The 15,864-nt window shown below is 35.7% G+C and overlaps 3 protein-coding genes across 3 annotated transcripts; all 3 read left to right on the plus strand.

Moving 5' to 3' along the window:
* Positions 1-2,534: 2,534 nt before the first annotated feature.
* On the plus strand, positions 2,535-3,416 carry LOC117131742 (glutathione S-transferase T3-like). Its single transcript, XM_033284106.1, has one exon. The coding sequence runs from the start codon at positions 2,535-2,537 to the stop codon at positions 3,414-3,416; it is 882 nt and encodes a 293-aa protein (XP_033139997.1).
* A 1,479-nt stretch (positions 3,417-4,895) lies between these two features.
* Positions 4,896-6,949, plus strand: LOC103861772 (putative nuclease HARBI1). Its single transcript, XM_033284173.1, has 2 exons — positions 4,896-5,823; positions 6,927-6,949. The coding sequence occupies exons 1-2, from the start codon at positions 4,896-4,898 to the stop codon at positions 6,947-6,949; spliced, it is 951 nt and encodes a 316-aa protein (XP_033140064.1).
* Positions 6,950-8,490: 1,541 nt separating this feature from the next.
* On the plus strand, positions 8,491-11,056 carry LOC103851054 (probable inactive receptor kinase At5g16590). The gene is made up of 3 exons (XM_009127877.3): positions 8,491-9,983; positions 10,194-10,511; positions 10,582-11,056. Exons 1-3 carry the CDS (start codon positions 8,735-8,737, stop codon positions 10,854-10,856), a joined length of 1,842 nt encoding a protein of 613 aa, XP_009126125.1. The 5' UTR covers positions 8,491-8,734; the 3' UTR covers positions 10,857-11,056.
* Positions 11,057-15,864: the final 4,808 nt, after the last annotated feature.

Genomic DNA, 15,864 nt, shown 5'->3' on the forward strand with positions numbered 1-15,864 from the left:
TTTTTTTTTAACTAAAACTTTTCTATTTTCGTCGACTCTTATCTCTGTAAAATAAAAATATTACACTAATAATACAGTAACAATATTAAACTAATAATACAGTAACAATATGTAAATATATTGTTATTGTGATGATAAATATATATATAATTTAAAATATATTTACATATCCGAAAGTAGACACTTATATATAATTTTCTTAAGTAGACACTATATCAAAATGAAAAGCAAATTAAATTGATTATCAAAGACTATTTGAACAAATTGCCAGCTGACGGAATCACCTAAGAGCATCATTATTCAGGATTTTTTAGGGTGGAGTTTTTAGAGAATATAAGAATCTGTTTTTTAATTTTAACTAAAAAATTAAAAAATTGTTTTTTATTTTTTTAACTTTTTAGTTAAAAATTAAAAAAAAATTATATTTTCCTAAAAACTCCGTCATAATAAAAATATGTTGCATGGTCAATAAGTTAAATCTGTAACATCTTCTCATTTTTTTTACTAAGTACATTTTTTCCTTACAAAACCTATGTGGGTCATGTACTCTTCGCAACAAAAAGGTGGCTCCGACAGTGCTCTAGGCTTAATATTTTTGTTTTTTTTTGTTTTGCATAAATTTTTTGGAGCTTAATATTTTTGTTTGGGGTCTAGAATCTATAAATATTAAGGTTATAAAACCCAAATTAAAGAGTAAATCAGTATTGAGTTAATCTTATAACTAAAACGTACATAAATTTTTGACTTGAACCCGACTATCGTGACTGCAATATATTCACCTCATACGCTTATTATATATACCTTTAGATTTGGATCGGTCCGAACAATATTAGGTATGTGAATATGTGATAATAATTATTTATAGTTGTTGGTGGGTCATTTATGTTCCCGTGACTTCGGGGCATTTTGTATGCTTGTCAATAATTCTCTTATTTTATAACTTCAGGTACACAAAACGCAAAAGTTCTTTATTTTCATTGGTGGGAGAGTCGTATTCCGCTTCACGCATATAGTTCCAACTTGTTTTTGAATAGTGATAATAAGTTGGACCAATGGGTTGGTATCAATCGAAATGATAGTGATAAGGGCAACATTATCGGGGTCGTTAGCTTAAGTCCTTAGGGATTAAAAGATTTTATTTAAATCAAAATTGCAGAAAAAACGCAGGGACGCGTCCGTTTCGTCCTTAGCTAACATATTTTTTTTCTGTCCTTAGGTGCTACGTGTCGGCAAGGGAATGGTTGAACGGTTTTCTCTCTTGTTCTCGTTTCTCTCTTGTTCGACATTTCTCGTCTCTCTCTTGTTCTCTCTGCCGGCGATCGAAAGGGCGATTTTGCCGACAACGGCGCATCTCCTTCGTGACCGTTATCCCGTCGACGAATCTCCTCCCAAGTAGTTTCCGTCGACGGATCTCCTCCCTCGTCGTCTCCTCTCGACGAATCTCCTCCCAAATCGTCTCCTCTCTACGGATCTCCTCCCGAGGCATCTCTCTGCGATTCGAAGGTGAAAGGGTATGTGTTCTTCTTCCTTATGATTTGCATGTATTTGGTTTATGTTTGCGATCTACTTTAGATGAGGTTTGCATGTATTCAGACCGTGATTTGCTTGCTTTGCAATAGATTTAGGGAATTCGTATCATTTATGTGTGAAAGGGTATGTGTTCTGTTATCGATGAAACTGAGATGTTTGATTAATTGTTGTTTATCTCATGAAACTGAGATGTCTGTTTACATGTTTGCGAGGTTATTAGGTGAGGTGAGGTTCGATCACCAGGATTGTATTAGCAAGGAGATCAAAGAGAAACAACCATTTCCTCCACAGTTTAAGGTAAACTTCTTTCTCTTCAGGTCGAATGTAATGTAGTTTGCGACCAAAGCTTTTAGATTGTGTTTTCTTTCTCTGTTTTGTTTGCGACCAAAGCTTTTAGATTGTATACTAGTTAAAGCATATAGTTTGTTTGCAAGGCCACACTTTCTTGGTAGTGTTGAGACCGTTTTCATTGTGACCAAAGCGTGTAGTTTCTTTGCAAGGCTAGTTTCTTTGGTAGTTAATGCAATTGTACTTAGGTAATTATGGTTGTGTAATGTGAAGTTACTGAGATGTACTTGTGTAGTTAGCTCATTATGGTAGTATACTTAGATAATTATGGTTGCGTTTTCTTTCTCTGTTTGGTTTGCGACCAAAACTTTTAGATTGTATACTAGTTAAAGCATATAGTTTGTTTGCAAGGCCACACTTTCTTGGTAGTGTTGAGACCGTTTTCATTGTGACCAAAGCGTGTAGTTTCTTTGCAAGGCTAGTTTCTTTGGTAGTTAATGCAATTGTACTTAGGTAATTATGGTTGTGTAATGTGAAGTTACTGAGATGTACTTGTGTAGTTAGCTCATTATGGTAGTTTTAATTACCATTTTCTACTATTTAATCCTCCTTTCACAATATCGATTCTATGTCCATCTTCTTCTTTCTCTTTTCTCTGGTATAACTCTGTCTCATTCCTTTTTCTATTCTCTTTTCACTTCTATCTTCTTTTTTCTATGGATCCAAGGAATCCGTATAGCCAGTCTGCTGGTTATACGGGCCTTCTTTACAGTCAACACGATAGTGTTAATGATGGAAACTCTCCTTTTGAGAGTTTTCCTTCTGGATCTTCACAGATCCCTCAATTCAGTTCTCAACAGGGTGAGGCTCCAACTCCACCCGCACATCCACCCGTAGAGCGTGGGAGGAGACACAAATGGACCCCAGCCGAGGACGAGATGCTTATCAGTGCCTGGTTAAATACCTCTAAGGACTCAATTGTAGGGAATAACCAAAAATCAGGCACTTTCTGGAAGCGAGTTGGAGATTATTTCTTCGCAGCTCTTTCTGGTGGAGATAGTGTTGAAAGCAGCGAGCATGTCCACTACAAGCAGAGGTGGCACAAAATAAGCAATGACACTTCCAAGTTTTGTGGTGCATTTGCGGCTGCTGAGAGACAGATATCTAGTGGTCAGCATGAGAACGATGTACTGAAGGTGGCCCATGAAATATTCTTCGCGGACCAGGGGTCCAAATTCACACTGGAGCATGCGTGGTGTGTGTTGAGGTTTGAGCAGAAATGGCTCAACCTCAACAGCACTAAAGCTCCTGATAGTTCTAAGAGGAAAACCGTTGAATCAGATTCCCAAACTACAACCACAAGTGTTGGTGAAGAAGAGATACGTCCTGAAGGTGTAAAGGCTGCAAAAGCTAAACGTAATGCAAATGGGAAGTCTGTTGATTACTATACGACGGTCCTTGAACTGAGGAAGGTGGATTTGGATAGGAAAGAAAAACTCCAGAAGCTAGCCATCTTAGACACTCTCCTAGCAAAAACCGGACCACTCACTGAGGCTGAAGAAGCAGCCAAAATCAAGCTCCTCGCCAAATATATTTAGAGAAATATCTCCTACAACCTTTGTGTGTCTTCTGTCAGTTTGCTTTTATGTTTTTAATGTGAACGGTGTTTATGTTTTTAAAGCTTTAGCCCTCCCGGTTGCTTTGTACTGAAACCTTTATCAATGAATCTATTATGTTTACTTGCAAACTTGTTCTTTACTTGCTTGTATGATGTTTATTTGCCCGTATGTTTCGCTACTATGAATGTCCATCTCTAACTTTTATTTTGTAATTTTTTGTATTTTTCAGATTACAAATGGGTCTTGATTACAGCTATTCACAACCTTCACAGGATGAGACGTTTGGTGGGGCTGAGACGGACAGTGAGTACAATGAAGTGGAAGCTCTCATTCAGCAAGACCAAGCTCAGTTACACGAAGCTCTCATTCACCAACAGGAAGCTCTCATTCAGCGTGACCAAGCCCATGCGTTTGTGTACCCTCCGCAGCCGGAGGTTGAATTCGGATTTCCACAGATATGCTACTGTGGGAGTGAACCGAAGATAGCAACGTCTAGCATCGAACCAGGACGCAGATACTACACATGTAGAAATGCAAACGATGGAGAGTGTCATGTGTGGAAATGGTGGGACGAGGCTGTAATGGAGGAGATGCGAGCTAGGGATAGACACACACATCAGTTAGCCGAGAAGGTAGATTCTATGACATTATTCAATGACCAGGCTACTGAGCAGAAGCTCGTTAGATTAGAGAACATGGTGTGTGAGTTGGCCAAGAATAAATCAAAGTGTAGCTTAGATTACTTTGTTCCGGTTATGGTTATGGTCTTTATTTTCATAGGTCTCATCATCGTATTTGTCTAATGTGTTATGGTTATGGGGAACTTCTTTGTAATGACTTCGGGTTTGTGATGTTATGGTTATGGAAACTCCTAACTAAAACTTCTTTGTAATGAACTTTTAGTAATGACTTCTTTGTAATGACTTCGGGTTTGGTGATGTTATGGTTATGGAAACTCCTATGCACGTTTTAAATTCAGAAGAAGTGAACCTAAAAAGTTGTTGAAAATGTCATGAGGCAAACACGTTGTGTAACTAAAAAGTAGTTGAAATGTTCACAAGACAAACAATGGACAATCACAAGATTGTAACTTCATGAACCTATAAATGTGACGGATATTCTCGTTAAAATTATAACTTCTCTACTTCCTTCTTATACTAAAAAGAAAATTACAACTCCTCTGCTTCCTTCTTATATTAAAAACATTGCCTTCTTTTTGGATTCAAAATGGCTTCTTCTTCACATTATCATTATAACCAAAATGACGATGATGATGATCCATTTGAAAATATTTTTGAAGATTTCTTAGAAATCCCAGATATTCTTCCCAAACCGAGAGAGCGAAAAACACGTATCTTTATTGAGAGAAACCGGGAAGAAGGCCAGGACCAGCTTTGGAATGATTATTTTAGCGAGACTCCCACATTCCCGCACAATATTTTTCGGAGACGGTTTCGAATGAACAAGACATTGTTCTTGCGTATTGTGCATCGTCTCGAGCAAGAAGTGGATTATTTTAAACCTTCAGAAGATGCAACCGGTCGGTCTAGCCTAACCGCGCTCCAAAAATGTACCGCAGCTATTCGTCAGTTGGCGTATGGTGGTGGGGCTGACACCGTTGACGAATATGTCCGACTAGGTGAAACCACAGCTAGAAAATGTTTGCACCATTTTACCAACGCGATCATCCACTTGTTTGGTGATGAATACCTTAGATCTCCTACTCCGGAGGATCTGCAAAGACTACTTTATATTGGGGAACAACGTGGATTTCCGGGAATGGTTGGAAGCATCGACTGTATGCATTGGGAGTGGAAGAATTGCCCTGCCGCTTGGAAAGGAATGTATTCACGAGGAACCGGAAAACCGACAATTGTGCTGGAGGCGGTTGCTGACTACGACCTTTGGATATGGCACGCGTTTTTTGGAGCACCAGGTACTATGAACGATCTTAATATTCTTGATCGATCACCTGTTTTTGATGACGTTATTAACGGAATAGCACCACAAGTCAACTTCTATGTTAATGGTCATCCATACCATTTGGCCTATTATCTCACTGATGGGATTTATCCTGACTGGGCGACTTTTATTCAATCTATCCGTCTACCACAAAGTGACAAACATTCATTATTTGCTAAAACCCAAGAAGCTGTAAGGAAAGATGTGGAACGTGCCTTTGGAGTCCTGCAAGCTAGATTTGCAGTCGTCAGAAATCCATCTAATTTATGGGATAAACACAAAATAGGAAATATTATGAGAGCATGTATCATCCTCCATAATATGATTGTCGAGGATGAACAGGCAGAAAGGACACAATATGTGGTTCTTGGATATGAAGAAAGTGAAGAGGAAAGATTTTCCGTCAATATGCCTTCGCCACTCGGTAATACAATGGATCGTCGAACAAACGTTCGCAATAGACAAGTCCATCATAATTTAAAAAATGATTTGATTGAAAATATTTGGACTAAATTTGGGCATCTTCCAAATAACATGTAATTTTTAAGTTTTTGAATTTAATAAAATGTTTGTTGTAATTTTTTTTTAATTTAATGTTAAACTTCTCTTTTATGTTTTATTTAAAATGTATCTTTTATATCTAATCACACATTAAAATAAATAATATAAAATATGCTAAGGACTTTTTTTGTCCTACCAATAATCAACAAAATTAAAAAAGTCCTTATGCATTTGTCCCTAACTAAAAAATAATACTATTTTATTCTAAGGACAAAATTAAGTAGAACCAATAATGTTGCCCTAATAAGTTGGACCAATGGGTTGGTATCAATCGAAATGACATATGCGTTTGTTCCTATCTTCCAACTATTATTACTTTTTACCAAAGATTATTTTTAATTTCCCTACATCATATATTAATATATTATACACAACTTAATGCATTATTCATAATTGATAATGGCATATTCTTTATTTTAGTGGCTTCTGTCATTACATAGAACTTTATTTTGAATTACATGTATGCCACGCCACAACTAGTGGAGTCCAATGTACTAGTTATTAGTTTAGTGTAAGATCCGAAAGTACAGTTTTAAAAATCCAGTCTAAGAATTAAAATTCCAATGCGGATTAAACATCAATTTCTTTGGCGGCGTACAATTTGGTACTGTGTTCTTGTTATTGGTTGATATGATGATTAGAGTTTTTGTGGACATACTTTTTTAACGTTTGTTAACTAGAGGTCATAACTCGTAAGGTTCAATATTTGTTGAATTGAGAGTTCTATGATTATAAAATGGTCCAGCCTTGGCAAACTTAAGCCATTTGAGTAATCTTATAGATGATCCTGAGTTAATCTCCGGGAAAACTTTAACCACCAAGTATTTAACCACCATAAAAATAAAATAAAAACTAGGCGGGCCGAAACCTAGCTTCGCATTTTCAATGCACAGGTGATTTTGTTTCAAAAGGAACTTGAAATCAGGGTGAAAAACAAGTTTACCACACTCTCCAAAAAATTTGCAGGTCACTCTTTTGGTGGATCTTGAAGAGTTAAAGCGATTTGGGTTAGAAACAACCTCCACACTATATTTTTGTGGTACATGGATATATTACCATCGTTTTGGGATTTCTTTGAATACCGAGAAAAGTCTATCTATGAAAATAATTGCTGCGTTGGAAGATTTAATGTGAACTCTTTTATAGATTCGGAATAACTCTAAATTAAAAAAAAAACTGGCAAAATGAATGAAGAGATAAAAGGTAGCAGGCATATCATGAAATTGTTACAGAGACTTAAGATCTAAGTTTAAGTAGCTCTTTCGCAGAAGCTAATTAACACCACACAGAAGAACCATTTGTAACGTCGATATATATAATATATATACATATACATATACAGTACTACTTGAGTAGTAAAAAAGCATCTGTTAATGTATGCATGTTATCGTGCCTTAGAAAATCAGTCCCATGCAGTAATGGGCTTCGAAGTAATAATATATTTTAGAACCCAGTTTCTTTAGTTTGTATGAATATATTGTTTGGGCTGTAATCTAAAATAAGATGGGCTTGCGTTTTATAACAAGCTTTTTGTTAATATCAAATAGTTGGGACGAATTGAAAGCCCGTTAATTACCTTTGTTTTGGTCGACCCAAAATATTTAGGAAATATATCATAATTGGGAAGTTAATAATATGCTGGGTAATAATAACAAGACCTAGTAATATCTGTTCTCTGTTAATATATTACATTATTATGTAACCATCTATGTTGATAGGGTTACTAACATTTTACTATCTTTAAATTTTCGATTTAACGTATCATATCTTGTTGAGAATAATATTTCTACGTTTATAAGTAACAAATGTTAAGGGCTAGATTGGTTGGTGCTGTAATTTTTTTTTTTTGCTTTAGAAATTAGGCTGTGATTTTTATAGCTATAGATTTTTTTTTATGTTGTAGATTTATTTCTGAAGAAATCCAAAACACTTTTTTCAAAAAAATAACATCCAAAGCACTAAATAAATAAACGTTGTAGAAAACTCGATTTTTAAAGCCAATATATTTATTTTTCTAATTTTTTTGATATAGATTTAATTTTAAAACTAAAGCATCATGCTTTATAAAATAAATTAGAAAAAATGTGTCATCAACTTAAATTTTAAGTTCATAGTGATTCCGTAAACCACATGGATAGTTTCCAATCCATGTGAATAACAAAAAATGATTGTTTCCTAACACTCAAATCACTTACCAATCATTTCCTAAACCATAAGATTTATTATAAACCGCTCTAGATTTTACATTAGACTTATTAACCATTATATATATATATATATCCTTAGATTTACATTATACCTTTTTTGGGCAAAGATTTACATTATACCTAAAATAAATTACACAACAATAATAAGCAAATAAAATATTTGTTGGATGACCTTCTTGCTTTAAATTAGAATATTAGATATAATGAATAGTATTAAAATAGAAAGATTCTCTAGATTTCTGTAAAAAGGTGAAATTCAACGATTAACTTTTTTTTCTTTCCAACCACTGCAGTCTGCAATTATAGCTCCTCTCTGGCTCTCTTTCGCTCTGTCTGCTCCTTCATCATCTCTCTCATATAAGCCAGCGAGAGAGAAAGAGATAGAGAGAGAGAGAGAGAGCTGAAATTCATGTGAGAGGATTTCCTTCCGTCATTTTCTCTTTCCAAACACTGTTCCACACATTGTCTGAAAACACACAAAGATTTTTCCGACAACATCCGGATCGATCTCAGACAAACCCATTCACTCACTGTTCGAAAGAACTACACTTTAGAAAAAGAAAGAAGATGACGAACAAGACCAGTTTAGGTCTCTCCGTCTTCTTCTTCCTCCTCACTCTCGCCGCCGTCACGTCAGATCTAGAATCCGACCGACGAGCACTCATCGCTCTCCGCGACGGCGTCCACGGCCGTCCTCTCCTCTGGAACCTCACCGCACCACCGTGCACTTGGGGAGGAGTCCAATGCAATGCGGGTCGGGTCACAGCACTCCGGTTACCCGGCGTAGGCTTATCCGGCCCATTACCAATCGCAATCGGAAACTTAACCAAGCTCGAAACTTTATCGTTCCGGTTCAACGCCTTAACCGGTCCGCTCCCTGCTGATTTCGCTAACCTAACTCTCCTCCGTTACCTTTACCTCCAAGGCAACGCCTTCTCCGAAGAGATACCTTCGTTCCTCTTCGATTTACCTAACGTGATCCGTATCAACCTCGCTCAGAACAACTTCTCCGGTCAGATCCCGGTTAATGTTAACTCGGCGACCCGGTTAGCTACTCTTTACTTGGAAGATAACCAGCTAACCGGTCCGATCCCGGAGATTAAGCTCAAGCTTCAGCAGTTTAATGTCTCTTCGAATCAGCTTAACGGGTCTATACCGGATCCGTTGTCGGGTATGCCCAAAACCGCTTTTGAAGGTAACTCTCTCTGTGGGAAGCCGTTAGCCGCTTGCGCCGTCGCCGGAAAGGGGAAAAGCGACAAGCTTTCAGCCGGAGTTATCGCCGGAATAGTGATTGGTTGTGTCGCCGTGCTTATCTTGCTCTGCTTGATCTTGTTCTGTCTCTGCAGAAAGAAGAAGAAAGAGAACAATGTGGAGTCGAGAAACATCGAAGCAGCAGCAGCAGCTCCTGTGCCAGCCGCCGTAGCTAAGGAAACGACGGTGGAGAATGTTCCTCCTCCGGTGGCTAACGGTTCATCTGAAAACGGTGCGGCTAAGAACAGTAAAGATCTGACGTTTTTCGTGAAATCGTTCGGCGTGTTCGATCTCGACGGTTTGCTGAAGGCTTCTGCGGAGGTTCTTGGAAAAGGAGCGTTTGGATCGTCGTATAAAGCGAGTTTCGAGCATGGATTAGTGGTGGCTGTGAAGCGGTTGAGAGATGTGGTTGTGCCTGAGAAAGAGTTTAAAGAGAAGTTGCAGGTTCTTGGTTCAATCAGCCATCCAAATCTTGTGGCATTGATCGCTTATTACTTCAGCCGTGACGAGAAGCTTGTTGTGTTCGAGTACATGTCAAGAGGAAGCTTGTCTGCTCTCTTACACGGTATAAAGTTTCCTCCTTTCAATATTTAGTAGAGTTTTCAAAATCGGATCTAAACAACACAATTTTTCTATAATGATTTTTCAAAAAATTTAGTATATGCGTCTAATCAATAATCCTAAATAAAATGCTTAATTACCGCTTAGTGATTTTTTCGAACATTTGTTTAGTATTGATTCTTAGTTAAATGTTAGATACTTTGTGATTTTACAGGGAACAAAGGAAGTGGTAGAAGTCCGTTGAGCTGGGAAACAAGAGCTGGTATAGCTCTAGGAGCTGCAAGGGCAATTAGTTACCTTCATTCACGTGACGCGACAACATCTCATGGAAACATTAAGTCTTGTAACATTCTCTTGTCTGAATCCTATGAGGCTAAGGTCTCTGACTACTGTCTTGCGCCTATGATCAGCCCTACATCTACACCGAACCGCATTGATGGTTACCGTGCTCCTGAAGTAACCGATGCGCGTAGAATCTCCCAAAAGGCTGATGTTTACAGCTTCGGTGTTCTCATTCTTGAATTACTCACAGGTATAGAGAGATCTTGGGAACTGTATTCTCGGTCAAAATGTGATTCTAAATTTGGCTTGTTGTTTTGCAGGGAAATCTCCAACGCATCAGCAGCTAAACGAAGAAGGAGTAGATTTACCGAGATGGGTTTCATCTATCACTGAGCAACAATCACCTTCAGATGTGTTTGATCCAGAGCTAACTAGGTATCAAGCTGAGGGTAATGAGAACATGATCAGGCTTTTGAAGATTGGTATAAGTTGTACTGCTCAGTATCCAGATAGTCGTCCGTCGATGGCTGAAGTCACCAGGCTCATTGAGGAGGTTTCTCGTTCATCTGGTTCACATAGTCCTTTGTCTGGTTGATTCTTTTTTTCATTGTGGGTCTAAATTGATCGATTTCAAAATTGTTTGGTTAAAATTTGAATTTGTTTAATAGTTTGTTCGATGATTCTTGAGCTCAGTTGTGAAATACGTTGAAGATTTATTTTTTTAGTGTTGAGTTTATCAATTGTTGAAATATATCATTGTTTTAAGTGTGGAATGAAAAAAATTGTCTCGTTTTCTATAGGCCGCCACCTATTGGTTGACTCTTTTTCCTAACCAGCTATGCAATAAAACGGCAGGAATCATAAAAAGTTACCGACAAAGTATTTCTACATTTCTTCAACTTCAAGATTTATATTTAAAAGGTGACTAAGACTAAGTATCTAAATACAAATATTACAAATGTTATGAAATAAATATTACTTTAGGTAACGGGTCTATTCAAGTTTCTTAGTTGGATCTGCTAAGTTATCCCCCCATCCCCCACACCTTTCAAATTCAAGTTCAGATGATTTGGTAAGGCTATTAAAACAAAGTTTCTTCATCTTTCTTTTAGCCTTTTAAAGTAATTTTCGAATGAGACTCTTTAAGAATTAATATATTTATAGATTGTATCTATCAAGATGTACATTTGTTTCAGAAAACATTTAAGGACCTAATGTATGGAAGCATTAGTTGAGTGCATCATTTTATATATAACCTAGGATATACTATCTTTTGATAAATGTATTGGTGTGTAAATAAATGTTGTTTGTTAAGAATTTGTTGTTGATTATGGTTTAGTTTGGAAGTTTAAGCGAAATCAATGGGAATTGTGATGATACCCCACATCTACACCTCAAATGTTTCGTCCATTTTGTTTGATTGCATATCATTAAAGTTTCATCAACTATATCATGATCAACTAGCGTAACTAACTTTAAAAAGAAAAACTTGTTTAACATAATGACTAACCTTACTTGTTTGTGACTTCTTACCAGGGAAGTATATCTTAAAAATAAATTTAAGTTATTACGTCTCATGTACTGATCATATACTAATAGTACATGAGATCGACAGTATAACTGCAACCGAAAACAAGGGAAACACAATTCTTTATCGGAAAAATAAAATAAAAGCATTTGGTTTCATTTTCTATATCATCCAAATATAATTTGCTTTTTGAAAATTATTTCCTTAGAATTCTACACTTCAACGTGTTTAAATTATAAATTAGTGAAGGTTTATGACAGTGTATAACCTGTTGAATAATAACCTTTTATCAATAAATCATGAAATTTTATGTTAAAAAAAATAATAGTCTTAAGACCAGCTAAGTGACTGTTGTACGAGAATAAGAGTCATATGCCTATGATAGACCTAGAGATGACAGACTGACAAAATAAGTCAAAATCATTTTATGTTCCGAATTGAATTCATGGACATCAAAAACAATTTATAAGTTTATAACTCTGTGTCTACTAAGTAGCATTTATTGTAGAAGTTAATTATGTTGTACATGCTAGAATGGTAGCTTTTAGTATTTATATGTTTTTGCTTTCTAAATAAATTATTATATTTTGTTTTTCTGAAGAAAATTCATTAGCATTATGATTTCTGTATTACTTGTTGATCAGTTTTTAGGTGGCACTAATCATGCTACACCTAGTCATGGACACACCGTTTTGTTCTCTTGTTCTAGCTCATATCCACGTGGGTTCACATGCACATGTATATATAACTAACTAACTAAGTGTACTTATTTCATTTAATTGTGGGAAATACCTTAGCCCAAGAAAATACCTTACTCTGTCAAATCCATATTAAAATATCCAAGCCTTTACAACTTGTGATTCATTTTCATGTAGTTAAGAACTAGTATAACTTTTGCCAGCTCATAAAAATCATCAATATAACAATTTATTCTTTGTATTATAATACAAAGTTTGTTTGAACATGGTTGCCAAACATGATAACTTTTTCTTATCGTCTATGAGAATAATTAACAACCATGTTTTCAAAGATTATGCATACTAATAATTCGTGAGCTGGAGAATAAATTAATGGAGGTTCCATCAGATGCTCGAAAAATGATAAACACATAATCCAAAAAGAAATTCAGTACTGTTTTAAAGAAGATATATAAAAAATTAATTAGTTTATTGCGTCAACTTATAAAAATGTTAAACAATTACACATACTTGTGATGTTTGAAAAAGAAAATTATCGTGAGATTTCCAAGAGAGATATTGTAAAGTTTGTTTGGGACCGACATGGTACACAACATGGCCACCTCATCGAGACAGGATTGGACGCGGTTTCTCTCCAAATGTCAATAATTATGCCAACGACTAAAAGTAAAAACACATTGTTGGCGAAACAAAAGAAGGTAAACCAATATTAACTCGGTGAATTAATTGGTATAATGGCATGTACTAGTCTTCTTATATTTAAGGGAATTTCTAATACATACCTATAGAATTAAAAAAATATTAGTGATGATTGGTTTAAACGTAGCTGTAAAAACTTAGCTATAAAAATTTAGTTGTAAGTAAGTTGGTTGTATATGTAAAATTGTTATTGTAGACTTTTTTGCATAGAATTTTGTTTAGTTAAATTTGATGTAGTTCTAAGTTATAGAGTTTAGATGTTTTAAAATAAAATATGTGAAATATGTGATGTATATATAAAATAATTATTGTTTGTCAATTAAAACAATTTATATTAATATATTTATAAATTATCAAAGCTTATTAGTATTTAAAATGTGATATGCAAATAATTTATGTTATTTAAAATATTTCAATAATTTAAAATACACCCAAAATTAAATTAAAATATTTATAGATGTTTTTAGTTATGATTATCTAATTTATTTGATAATATAGATAATTTTTTTATTTTACAGATTCTACGGTTTATAAAAGAAAAATGTAAGTTTTTTTTAATCTAAAATACATTAAAAAAGTTTATTTTATTTTTTGCTAACTTTAAAAATAAAACTAAAACAAAGTTGGTAAAAACTAATAGAAACTTGATGTACATTTTAACTTTTGTAGATATTGCAGAGAAACATGCGCTTTCCTGAAGATTTGCTAGGTATTTACTCTCTAGACAGCTAAAAGTGAATAAGAAGCATGAGTGTGGTTTCGGTTTGCTGGTAATCCAATCAGGTTTTCGTTGCGTGAGTTTGCGATCATAACATGACGTCCTTGTGGTAAGTATCCTACAAAATTTAAGAAGAAGAAAAACTTCACTGAGAAATCTTACTGGCCGTCGCTATTTGGCAAAGTAAATGTAGTTAGAGTCAAATCCACTATGAAAATGTTGCGAAAAAAGACTGTTAAAACAAGAAAATCCGGATTAAGTATGCATGTCTTGCACTTTTGTCATTTGTTCTTCTCTCTAAGAATCTTAAAATCAAGATTATGAAAGAGCATGCAGAGGCTATTGGAGATTTAGACGATTTCTTTTCCTTTCCATGGGCTAGGTTGGCATTTGATATACTAATGTCTAGCATAAAGGAGATAGACGAGGTTATCTCAAAAGTCCATTGATGTAAAAGGTTTCGTCATAGCTATTCAGTTGATGATGGTTGAAGCGGTTCCTTCTCTTACTTAAGTCGTGCAAGAAGTATGCTCATCCTCAGACTCAGACAGCGACGACGATGAAGAATGCAGACAGAAACTTGCGAAGGACACCCTCAGCCCTGGACATGCCTGTCTTGTAGATTCGAAAGCTGAGGAATGTTAGATGTTATCGTGAACTCAACTAATTTTTTATGAATTCAGGTTTTAAAGTGAAAAGTTAACTGTTTAAAATTATGCTCGTTTACGTTTATTAGTTGAGGCTATGTATTTGATAATGTCGTTGTAATTTGTTTGTAGGTGGAAGTCATGTCCATTATACCCTAAGACCCCTCAAGACCAATAGACGATGATACTCTCATACGGTCTGACGAGGATGATGACGAAAAAATTGATAATCTTGTTACTTTCATAAATAACCACCATGTTTTCACAACTTCGATGTTTAAAGGCGGTGCGACGAAGGCGGATGTTGAAAAGATGCGAGAAAATGCTAAGGTTCAGACGAAAGGAAGAAGAGTATCAAAGCACCTACAATTCCATCCCCAATGGATCCCTCCGCACGCATTGTTAAACATGGAAATGGGGAGGGAAATCATAAAGACCGAACAAACCTTCATCCACCAACTAGGCTGGGCAAAAAGGCCGTTGTTCACGAAGGTGCTGGTGATATCAATGATCAGACCATTCGTAAAGTTCTTAGCAACCTTACACAATATTCAACCCCTCCTCGATATGGTGACCAATGTCAAGTAAGGGTTTCAATCTATTTCTCATTTTTGGCAATTGTTCTGAACTTATACAAAATTCCAATGTATGCTGGTCGCGCTTGTTGTCTGAAGAGTTTGTACTTACAAACATGAAACATCAAATTCCCATGGCACCAAACGTTTCGTCGCTCACTTTAGCAAGCGTTCCTAAGCAGATACCAGCACGCAAGAGTACAAAGTATCAACAGCTAGTGTCCACGCTTCTGCATTGAGATCTTTCTCTCTGGAAACATATTACTCCTTGATGAAATATAAAGACAATAGAAAACAAAAAAGGAAATAGATGTTTCTTGAAAACATAACTTTCTCCTTCCCATTCCAGAAATTTTCTTGAAATACAGTGATACAGATTGTTCTTGAGATCGGGTTGGATCAAGGAAACATTAGATGATTGATTTGTTCTTGAGATTCAAGAGGATGGGGGAGAGAGAGAATTAGGGTTTGTTTATTTTTCTTTTGAGGGGAAATTGGTTGTGTGATTGTGTCTTGTGAGTCAAGAAATATGGTGGAGAGTAAGACATGGCGATAAATGAGGAGGGGAGAAAGAGAGAGAGACTCGTTGGACTTTCTCTAACTCGTGTTTTGGTAATGTAAAGTTTTATCACAACTATTTGATAAACACCAAAATCACACCTCTGTGTCTCCCTTTCTTCGAGGCTATTGCATAGCTTTTGGAATGATTATTGTGTTTATGGAACTGATGGATGTTTA

Source organism: Brassica rapa, chromosome A02, assembly GCF_000309985.2.
Source record: "Brassica rapa cultivar Chiifu-401-42 chromosome A02, CAAS_Brap_v3.01, whole genome shotgun sequence".
NCBI classification, from domain to species: Eukaryota; Viridiplantae; Streptophyta; class Magnoliopsida; order Brassicales; family Brassicaceae; genus Brassica; species Brassica rapa.